This window comes from Anas acuta, chromosome 3, assembly GCF_963932015.1.
Source record: "Anas acuta chromosome 3, bAnaAcu1.1, whole genome shotgun sequence".
Classification (NCBI taxonomy): Eukaryota; Metazoa; Chordata; class Aves; order Anseriformes; family Anatidae; genus Anas; species Anas acuta.
The window spans coordinates 39800006-39812237 of NC_088981.1; the positions used below are offsets into that span (position 1 = coordinate 39800006).

The following is a 12232-nucleotide window of genomic DNA, read 5'->3' on the forward strand; positions in this document are numbered from 1 at the left end:
GTATTTGCTTTAGGACATACATCTCCTGTTAAAACAGCAAAATGCTGTGAGAAAACATTTGTATAGCTACACAGACAAAACTTTCTTAATATGCACTAAATAGATTGTGCTATATATACCTATCTAGTTTTGTAATTTTTTATACAAACCCTTCATGAAGTACTGATGAAAAGCTTGTATAGAAGGATTGTGTGGCAGTCCTGACAATGCTCAGTGCCTTATGGCTGAGGGTCATAGCTGTTTTTCAGATCCCAGACATAACTTGATTTCTTTAACTTTTCATCATACAATAGCATTTGTGACATGAAGAGTTAAGTTGTTCACACAGCTCATAAAATTCATGGTGTATTTACTGCATTTTTGCTTACTTGCAAAGCCTGAGTAGGGGAAAAGCTATTCTTTTATCTTATTCACCTTATTTCTGGGAAGTTATACGATAAGTGAAAGCTGAAGGGAACTGTTTGCTTCAAAGGACATTAATGACACATAAAAACCATGATCATAACAAAGCTTAACTATAGTAAAATCAGTTTCAGATTTTATTTATTGCACAGTGTGGGCTGCTTTGGGGGAAGGTGAGATATGCTAAATCTAGGATCAGAAAAGTAGTTAGGCTCCCATCTCTTTACCCATTTCAGTCCACCACTTAAACATAACAAATCTCCAATAGCTGCCTTTAATTTCATAACAATTCATATTCTCCTCACACCTGATGTTGAGTCTACATATAACAGCACAGTTCCATGCAGCGAAATTCAAATCAGCCTTTCATCTACCACCTGCAACACATTTGCATTGGCACAATACTGCACTTCGTGTTAAAAGCCCTGCTTTTCATTGTGGCATGAGTGCCTGAAGTTTCTGCTCTTGGCATCTAGGTTGTTTCCCGTGTATGCAGCCAGCTACAAACTGATGCAGCCCCAGGTCAGAGTCCTAACACTGCACTCCTGCAGAGGATTTTCAGAACAGAAACCCTCTCTCCTCTGATCAGCTTGGCCAATCCCTTCAGCTTCGTATAGCATATTTACACTTTCTGTTTGGGATACAGTTGTTGTGCTCTGAAAAGCGATAAAGATTTCAAGTCATATCTGTCACAGCTCATCTGCATTTCCTAGCCTGAGCTTCAATTTCTCTTTTTCTCCCCCTCACATACACACCACAAGTAGGATTTGGCTCCAGTTTCTGACAAATCTGCTTAAATGAAGCCTGACCCCTTCTTCTAGCTTATGCTGCTCTCCAGGCAGCATGCTTTGGAGAAACTCCCCTAGCAACTTCATTCTCCCTTTAGATTGTATGGGGATACTGGATGCCTAAGGAGAGAGGAAAGTGGCTAGGACAATCGTTCCAGTAGGTGGTATTGCAGTGCTTATCTCCCAAGTTAAACTGAGAACATTAGTCTCAGCAGAGCAAGCAAGATCTTTCTGCTCCTTATATTTTAAAAACACATTTATCTGATGAAAACTCTGAATATTTTAATAAGAAACAAAGCTCATATTAGAAAGCAATAAGAGTGATGATCCCTTTGCATCAGAAAGAGATTGTGTCTTCAGAACTATGTTTACTGCATAAAATTGTTAGGATGAGTCTTGGCTAGTATTCATGTTTCACAGGTGACATGTAAATGAGCAGAGAAAAAAAACAAACAGTTTGCTCTGCCTTCCTCATCTGTTTGCCTTCCAGACTTCTGATGGCTGAAAAGCCTTGTGATGAGTAAGGGAGAAAATTGTTTTTCTGTGCTCATGTAGATCAGTCACTGCTGAAGTCTGGAGAACACCCAGACTTTACTCCCACATCAGAATTTGATTTGCTCTTCATATTAATTTAGTACTTAACAATCTGACGTGCAATGCAAACCAGGATACGCCAAGTCAGAACCTCATTCCAGAAGTGGCTAAAGCAATCCTAAATTCCACTTTCAAAATCAGCGATCAAAGTATAGTGCAAACTACAGATTTCTTTAGAGGCCCATGAATAAGTTGTCAGCCACAAGAGCACTCACAGAGCTCTGGGCTACTATATCTGGGCAGAGTTTGATGTCAAAGGTGGATCTAAATTAGCAAGCCATACACTGAACTACTGAGCATAAAAGAGAATCACAGAATGGCTGAGGTTGGAAGAGGCCTCTGAAGATCGTCATCACCCCCCTACCAAGCAGGATCACCTAGAGCACATCTTGTGTTGTACTTGGCCTGTGCAAACCTGTTAGAAATTCAGCACTGATCCAGCTGCCTTTCCTCTCAGTTTGACACAATGCTATCCAGTTTGAAGCACAATCAAGCACCCACACACTCACCACTACTTCATTACTCATGTGTCTTCATGTCTTTTTTTTTTTTTTTGGGGGGGGGGGGGTAGGGGTGGGGGGGTATGTAGGAAGAGCTTATATTTGCCCAGAATGCAAAGCTTGGTCAGCACTGAAAAAAAAAAAAAAAAAAAAAAAAAGGAAAGAGCAAAAAAAAGGAGAAAGAAAAAAAAAAAAAGTCCCAGTAAAATGACAGTACAATACTATATTGGCAAACTGTCCTATGAAACAGGCATGGACTATAACTCACAGAAATGTTAAACACTTGACAGTTTCCTCAATAAAATTTCAGGGTATAATATAAGGACATCAGTAGATTCAGTAATTACTGCCACTTTAATGCATCACATCACATTAATGCCACTTTAATGCATCACAGTGACATCAGACAATTTATGGAAGCCTAAAGCATGCAGACATTCACAAAAAAAAAAAAAAAAAAAAAAGACCATAATTTAATAATTAAGACCATAATAATGGTAGGTAGTATTTAAGTTCAGACAGGAAAACAAACAAACAAACAAAAAACACATTTATTGGCAATGGAACAATGCATAGCCTACCTCCCTCCTCCTTTCCCACTACAAAATAATTATTTTAATTCAAAACTCAGTGTTGTGTCAAGAATCTTTTCTTGTGTCTGGATTGTTCTACTGTTGAGCTGAAAGGCTCCTTTCCTCTCCTCAGCCTTCCATTATCAGAAAGGTGCTTATCCATGCAATCTGTACTCATAAGCAGCACAAAACTGTCCTCCTGTTGTTCTTTGCATCATCAACATGTCTGTGCAAGCATTTAGGAACAGTTCCCTCAGTAGCTATAGGGAAGATACCACTCCAAAAGTCATCAGTTCCAAAAGGATCTTTCAATTTCTGCATTGCCCATGCCATATTACCAATGGCCTGTGTGATAATCCATCAGAACCTTATATTCTTAGATAAGATGGGTCTTTTTTGAAATGGAGGAGAGACCGTTTCTCCACCCAAACGACTATGTTGTACAAGGAGCCTGACACGCTCTGTAATGAGGGCTAATATTGCATTTATACAGTCATTCAGTAACACACAAGAAAATGATATGAAAAGAACATGGGAAAATGGAGTACAATGAGGATAAGTAACCTAGCAATGTGGCCATCTAGACAAGAGTTTAATTTAGCCATGGCGATCTCCTTGGCACAAGGTGAGCTTTCCGCTCATGTAAGAGCTCTCAGCATGAGCTTTTTTCCAGTGCATCTTCAGTTCTCTCTACTGTTTCATTCCCCTGGTAGTGTATTTATTATTATGTTCACAAGTGTGTTCCTTGGATTTTGAAACATATATCAATCCATATATCAAGAACTGTTTCAGAAAAAAAAAAATAAATTAAAAATTAATAAATTAAAAATTTGATTAAGCTTTTCTAATGGAAAATGTTTGCTTCAGGGTTTCCATAATACTTGGGTGGTTTCTTTTTTCTCTTATTAATATTTCATGAGCACTTTATTTCCATTTTGTTAAAATTGTAGTGAATAGCTACAGATAAAATAATTTCCACTGTAGTTCTAACTTTGACTCAGAATTCAGGCAATTTTAACCTGAATTTCAGCAACTATATGTATTAGTCTGCTTGGTTTCTAGTTATGGCAGACAGAATATGAAAAGTATATAGAAATTGGGCAAAGAGGCAGAATGAGAAAGGTAAAGTTGACTTTTTGAAGTATTATTGCCCATCATTATACGGTACGAGTAAAAATGTGCCCATTATTCCAGGTCAACGACAGACCTGCTTACAGATCATAGCACAGCTCTTCCACGAAGCACGAGGCCAGGTCTGAACACCTCCGAGCCCTCACAAAACTACTCTGAAATCAGAACCGTGGAAAGGTCACTGAAGGCAGAATTACAGGTTCAGTAGCCCTGTCCTTATGTAAGCTTAGAATATAATCCTTTTACACACACAGTAGGATGAGGAGCAGCTGTTGCAGGGCTTCAGAGTGACCACAGAAATAAAGCAGAACAGCTTCTAAATGGGCAATTATTCCTACTTGAAAAAGCTCTGTTAAAATTAAAAAAATAAAAAATAAATGCTTCACATATCTGAAGCATTTTTGGAAAGGGGGCATTTAATCTGACTGAATGGAACAGTGAAGACCCTGATACATCTGAGCTGAAAAACAACGGAAATGAAGCTTTATATGCAGTACAATTAACAGATGTCTCAACCATAAAGTCCTGGCCCTACAAAGTGTAATCCCCAGGATTAAAGACAATAGAGCAGGGTTCCAATGTGTTTGTGGAAGAGCTCTTCAAGCAATTACAGATCTCTTGTACAGCCTGTCATATGTATGCAGATAAGTGCAATAATACATATTTCATAAAATTTTAAAAAGCAATGAAGGTTGGAAGTCTATTACGTATTGTTAGAAAAAAGCTGTAAGTATTTGCAAACAGATTGAATGTTTTTGTGCATATATTCTTTAAAAACTGAATATGAAGTACAGAATGTTTTGGAGCAGCTGACCTATTGTTATCTTCCCATTCCTTCAGCTCTTTTACCAAGTGAAAGGAGACATGTGTTTAAAGATAATTGAAAATGGGAAGCAAAAAGACATTTTCATCCGCGAAGGGGAGGTAAAACACCATTGTTTTTCTGTTATTGTTGTACGTATGTGTGCTAAATTAATATTTTATGAAGTATATCAAGATTAATTTATCGCTGCTGTGTAAGAAATGGCATCAGGATTATAAAAAAAAAAAAACAAATAAGTGCTTGAATGCACTGTAACAAATTCTATGTAATTAACAGCAAACGACAATACTCTGTCCAACATTTCACAATTTCAGTAAGAGATAAAAATCTGCGGGTTCTTGGGATATCCATTCAGACAGCCAAGAAAATACTGAAAGGAGTTCTTACTCCCCTTCATGGCATAGAATCAGCCACGTGAATTCAAGTGAATCAGTCTTACTTACACACTGTCAGGTAAATACTGCCCACCCACCCAAACACCACATTAAATAAACTGCTTAGAATGTTAGAAGTTAAGAAATTCAGCTATTTTCAGCCTTCTTTAGTTGTCACAGCTAGTTTTCACAACCATCATAATACCAGAACAGTTTTTAAAGAGCAATTTATGGACAAAATGTATCCACCGTCATTCAGATGTTTTTCCATGTAGAAGCAGATTTACTAAAGCACAGATTTCGATGCTGTTAATGAGCTTGTGACTAGGTGTTTTACTTGCTGTTACTACAAGTTAATAGATGTGCCACTACTGCTGCTCATTATCATTGTCAAAAGCTTGAACTGCTCTCAGTCTTTGAGAGGATCAAATATTAGATCTAGTGGGGTCAGTCTTTAAAGGGAAGGACATGTATTAGACCCAACAGCTTAGTCACTAGAAGAAGCATTGTGACCTTTTCAATTAAGAAACAGATCTAAACTTTCAAACCTGTAGATGGGGACAGTCTGGTAATAGATTCTACACCTGAGATCTGGGCACATACCAGAGCATTAATGAAAAGGAACACAAGATGTCCACAGAGGGAAGACCAGCACCAGTCCTACTAAGGCACTATCATTTGCTCTGTCCTGCAGACAGAGAAGTTGCAATGACACGCCCAAACTCAGCTATGAAATCTGTAACACTCCAAAACAGCACACACTTACCACCACCTTCCTACATAGTCAAATAGCTGCTAGAAGAAAATTTATTTTCAGGCTTCAGTAATAGGCTTCTCCCAACCAAATGTTGCCCATTCTCTGTCACAGTTCCTCGTATTTGTTAATTCTGGAGAATTCTCCTCATCACACAATCACAGGTCTCACTGTGTTGGAGGGACACACATGGATGATTACATTAGAAATCTTCTTGAGCTGACAACGAACTCACTTTTTATTTCCATTTCTGCTACTGAGAAATTGCAGTAAATTTATACATGTAGATTCCAGATAGAGTAACTGGTTAGATTTTCATTTTATGTGTGTCTAGAAATGATGATCAATTTGGGAGGATTGCAATAAAGGCAATGATGATCGCTGAATCAATGGTCATCATTCATTGAGAAAGCAAAATGCAGCATCTGCTTGACTGTTGGTACCAAATTGAATGCAGCTGCAAGGGAGCAGCACAGATCAACAAGGAGCAGGGGGAATGTGGGGACATTGAACAGAGGACTTTGCAAGCTGGGGACAGGAGAAGGATGATATGCAAAACAAAAATCCTCCCACCACTGATGCTTTCCCATTTCTTTGTCTGAACAGATGTTTCTCCTACCTGCTAGGATACCTCATTCTCCTCAGAGATACACAGACACCGTGGGTCTCGTGATCGAGAGGGAAAGATTAAAGACAGAAATTGATGGGCTCAGGTGAAGTATAACTGTTGGCTATTCTGTTAGGATTCATAATATGGAATTAATCTCTCATGTCAATACAATACTGTATTATACATTTGCAGTAATTCAATAGATCCACCCTGACATTTTTTTTTTTTTACTAGTTTTGTCCACACATGCATTTATCTACACACAAACAGAGATCTCATTTAGCATTTAGTTTAGTCTAGCAAGGAACACATTGAAATGTTTTCACAACATGTCCTGTGGTTAGAGCTATCAACCTATAGATCACCTATGAATATCACCTTAAGTTTAAAATCTCAGAGTTTTGTAACAGCACAAATCAAAAGAGATTTTCATATCAGTTCTGGCAAGTAGAACATTAATTCCTTGGTAGGCACTGAAAACAAAAAGATAAAGAAGAGCTTTCCTGGCAAGTGTGTGGGTAGCTAGAAACAAAAGACAATTTTCTTAACGCTATCCCCCCTACATTGTAAACACCTCTGCCTAGGTTTTATTGCCTTATGAGAACAATGTCTTCAAATAAACGAGAGATTTATTTTCTATTCTAGTGGGAGCAAGACTGAGCCTTGTTCTGTAGCCTTGCAGAATTCATAAGTCTAAGAAGGCAAGTCACAGCAGTGATAGCCAAGTTAGAAAAGCTGGTTTGGTATGAACTGGATACAGCTGACCAAAGTGATTTCACAGCTACTCACGTTGTTTATAAAGATTAAAAATTGCAGTAATATCTGTAATGTACTGTTTTTATCCTTTTGTCTGTAGTTTTGATTGTTGCATGGGCCATATCGAATAAGGGGAATTTTGAATGTATGAGCTAGAAATATATATATATATACACAAACACACGCTGTTCAAAGAACTCTAGAGAAAAAAATAGGAAATTAAGAGGAGGATAATTCAGAAAGTCACCTGAATGGATTTGAAGCTGAAGACAAATCCACTTAACTTGAAGCAGTGTTTATCTATGCACTTTTTTTTAAAATAATTTTATTTTCATAGCAGGTCCATAAATCCTGAGCACTAGCATTATTAAAATGATATTCTGAGTTAGAAATGATTGGCTAGTGATTCAGAAAACGATGTTCACTTGTAATAAAAGAACATAAGTAGCTGTAGGTAACTTCAGATAGAATAACCTACCTTATACACGAAGCTTGTAGATGCCATGAGTTACAAAGATACTGAATGGCTTTACAAGGAACCCCAGGTAGATCTAGGGATTTGCACTTTGACATAGTCATGCTTTGGGTGAGAATTTAAACTAATCAGAAGCTACCATATGGTTTGCAGGTGGAAAAAATAATTGGATTAACAAAACACACTCTTAATTAAAAATATCTAATCAAATACCTGAAAATAAATCACTTAGAGGTGTTTAGTGGCCAGGGTTTCACACTGACACAAACAAAGATGCCTGAAGTTTGGGAAGTGAACAATCATGTTGTACTTTTGAAGCAACACTGGCTCTATGCATGTTCCTGGGAGATGGGATTTACAACTAGAACTTCTGTTCTTGTCAAGCTTCTCACTTCCACCCACCTGCAGCAAAGATTGCCTTGAAGTATGCAGACTCAAGGTCTAATGTTATATTACCATTACATTATTTACCATGCCTACAAGCTTCAGTCATAAATCAGAGCCACCAGCATGCTGATTATTGTGCAAGTGAAATAAAAAGAGCCTGCTTCAGTGTTTCAACCTAGGTAACAATTACATGCTTTGTATTATAATAAAAGTGCACTAGCAAAACTTAATCCTATGGCAAACTAAGCCAACTAAGTTCGATTTTAGTTTTTAGATTGTATTCTTTCTTTAATGCCTAGCAAGGTGCATATTCCTTCCAAAGCCTTTTCCCAACAGAGGCATTTGTAACATTTCCCTTCTATGTGGATTCTCAGGTAACCAACATTTGTGTTCATAGCACAGCTTTTCTTATGTTATAGGCATTAATAATGTTACCCTCTTCCCAGTACCCTCTTTTTCCAAAACTGGAAGAAGTGCAGAGCTCTTAGAAAGTTTCTGGACAATACTAATATGGATATATAAGACAGACATGAATACACAAATACACATACATGTCGAGTATAATTATATAAGCCTTGTTTACCCCTTTAAACCTGAATTCCAGTCATTTTAACCCAAAGGACACAGGTCCTATTTACAATCACTTGTCATTATGAGTGACTGTACTGGAATATCTCTCCATTGCCATGTAGTTGTTCTTTTTTAACCTGTAGGTAACTTCTATTTTTGTCATCCCAGAGACAACAGCTACTTTGTCCTGTTGATCTCAGCACAATTTATTTATTCATTAAGACAACATAATGCAAGTAAAACACAAAATGACTTTGCAGATTGACAAGCTAAACAACACTTTCCAAATTTACGCAGCCAAATTTTTTCAAACAAATCCATAATCTGTCTTGTGTTCTTATCTGCCCATGCATGAGCAATAAGCAAGAGGACTCTCTTAGAAATGAACATTTATCTAACAGCTGCTTGGAAGCAGTTACTGGAAACTGTATCTGGGGACAGGTGTTTTTGTAGAAACTATACCCAAAGTGGGGTTTATTGGTCCCAAAGAGTTATGGCACAAAACAATTTCTAGGATTAAATCTAGAAAGTTTGTGAAAGGAATTTGGTAACTTATGCAAAAGTTGATCAGCAGAACTACTAGGCCCTTGACAGAAATTTAAGCACCTCACCAGTCAGCTAATCAGGGAAAAATAAAGCTTCCCTAAATAACCACACTTCAGAATAAAGTACACCATGCTTGAGAATAATACACACTTACACACATCAAGTAGATATTTTATCAAAAAGAATGCATGATCTGTTAGTTAATAAAAAAAAATGACTAATGTTTCTACTTTGTCAGATACTATGTTGAAGAATCAACTAATGTCCTATTTGAAAAGTGGTTTCACTGTGAAGATCTTGGCACTCAACTTACACCAATAATTCAAGAGTAAGCCTTTTTCTGTGTAAATTTTAAAGACATTTGACATGATCTAATGGATCTTTATCAGCCTCTGATTTATATACTCCATTTTCTATTTATGCTGTATTTTTCATTGATTTGTTAAAAGTTAATTACTGCTCTGTAGATCTTTAATTGCATCTTGTATACCCTAAAATAGTTAAATCAGATTAAAAAAAAAAAAAAGGGGGGGGTCACCCGCTGAAAATTGGAACATACTTTGTGAAGAAGTAAACATACATTTTTGCTAAATACAAGAACTGAATGAAAATTTAACACTAAATTGATGTTAACTAGGTAAAACTCTAAGCTGCCTTAGAGCTTTTCGCTCTTATTGCTTGTCCTAGTTTAAATACTGTTAATCCATAGTATTCATCGATAACCAGGACTGTGGCAAATTTGTTAGATATTGTAAAAAACAGCTGCTTTCCAGGAAATCTGTGAATGTCATCGATTAACTTATTGATTTGTGAAATGTTTGCTAAAGGTGAACTATGGTCCAAGTAAACTTGTACAAGCAGCAAGCAAGTGAAATCAAAATCAGTATAAACACCAGAATAGGAAATTTTTTAGTGGCATGAATTTTTGAGGATTTTCAGCCAAACTCTCTGTCAACAAAATAGGGGTAGCCCTGTTGAATACATCTGATAGTAGCTGAGGATCTGGCACAGCTATTCTTAACATTACTGCCTAATCTCTGTTTACCTACAAAACATGAACATAAATTCTTACTGTTGCTTAATGTTTATTATTTCAGGTTCTTCAATTCAAGGCAGTATAAAACTGGAAAACCAAATCCAGGTAAGGTAATCTAATTTCAGAATTAGAACAATTATTATATCTGATTGAACAACAAAGATTCTGTCCACGTAAAATGACTAAGTTTCTGTTTTTCTTTCTTTGTGATTATGTAAATGAATATTTGGGGAAGTACTTCCTTTCATTATCCCAACCACAAATAAAATCCATATACATGATTACCAAAAAGAAAGAGCCAAAATCCTGTCTGTTCGTTTGAGGACGTCACAATGACCTATCAGTTAACTGTACAGTGTGAAACCTCAGTATCTGTATTTTTCTTGCATGCCATTCCAGTCTTATATTAAGAAAAAGTCATCTGACTGTGGAGAATGAGGTTTTAGTGAGTTGATCTATAGCTACTATAGTTGCTATATAGCTAGTTGTTCTCCTTTACCTATAACTGTATAACTATTTACCTATAACTAACTCAGGAAACAAAGATGCCCATGGAAAGACACATTCTTTTAGTTCATGTAGTGTCTGATTCATTTAATATTTCATTTCCATGCTGTCTTGCCCTATTTTTATTTTGCATCTGTTTTTGGATAGCAACTGCAACTTCCACACTGGAGAACACACTCCAGTCATAACTGCACTCTTGAGTTTGTTGGGCAGAGAGCTAGAACGTGGATAGTGATGGGTAATAATCCTGACCACAATGAAAAATTCACAAAAGAGTCCTGTATATGGGATAGCAACCCTGCAAGTCCCTGCACTTAGGGAACAGTAAACCAGACAAAAACCTGCCTGAAAGACTGCAACTGAAGCAGCTTTCAGCATTGTGTCCTTGACTAGGAAACGTGCTTCTCCAAAAAGTCTCTGTGTTTCTTATAAGAGAAAGTCTTGTTGTCTCCATGATCTTACTTCTCTCTGTCTATATGCACCATGAAAATGCTTCTCTTTTACTTTGGGCTTTTCCAGTCTTCCAAAAGGCTATTATCACACCAGCCTGAATCATAGAACAGCTTTGGTTGGAAGGGACATTAAAGCCAACCCAGTTCCATCCCCCTGCCATGGGCAGGGACACCTCCTACCAGACCAGGCTGCCCAAAGCTCCATCCGGCCTGGCCTTGAGCACCTCCAGGGATGGGGCATCCACAGTTTCTTTGAGCAGTCTGTGCCAGTGCCTCACCACCCTCTAAGTGAAGAATTTCCTCCTAACATATAATCTGAATTTACCCTCTTTTAGTTTAAAGCCATTACTCCTCGTACTATCCTTATCTGTCTGAGTAAAATGTTGCTCTTCATCTTTTTTATAAGTCCTCCTTAAGCACTGAAATACTGCAATGAGGTCTCCCTGGAGCCTTCTCCTCTTCAAGCTGAAAATCCCCAGCTCTTTCAGCCTTTCTTAATAGGAGAGGTGCTCCAGCCCTCTGATCACCTTTGTGGCCTCCTCTGGACCCTCTCTAACAGATCCACATCTTCCCTTGTGCTGGGGACCTCAGGGCTGGATGCAGCACTCCAAGTGGGGCCTCACAAGGGCAGAGCAGAGGGGGACAATCCCCTCCCTCGCCCTGCTGGCCACTCCTCAGTTGATGCAGCCCACGATGCAGTTGGCCATTGGGGCTCCAAGCGCTCACTTCTGGATCATGTGGAGCTTTTTGTCCACCAGATCCCCCAAGTCTTTCTCTGAATGAATTCTCCCAGTTTGTGCTCATGTCTGGGATTGCCCCAGGCCACGTGCAGTACCTTCCACTTGACCTTGTTGAACCTCATTAGGTTCACATGGGCACACTTCTCAAGCTTGTCCAGGTAGTAGTGATCTTGGCTAATGCATTAAATTAGCCCTCACAGATCTAGATGACCCAT

The 12232-nt window shown here is 38.0% G+C and overlaps 1 protein-coding gene across 1 annotated transcript in view; it reads left to right on the forward strand.

Moving 5' to 3' along the window:
• Window positions 1-12232, forward strand: part of HAAO (3-hydroxyanthranilate 3,4-dioxygenase) — a 33909-nt gene that overhangs the window by 7678 nt on the left and 13999 nt on the right. Inside the window, exons 3-6 of the mRNA XM_068676720.1 lie at window positions 4828-4911; window positions 6545-6651; window positions 9521-9610; window positions 10380-10423. Of these exons, the coding sequence (XP_068532821.1) occupies window positions 4828-4911; window positions 6545-6651; window positions 9521-9610; window positions 10380-10423 (325 nt within the window). The remainder of the gene's footprint in view (window positions 1-4827; window positions 4912-6544; window positions 6652-9520; window positions 9611-10379; window positions 10424-12232) is intronic.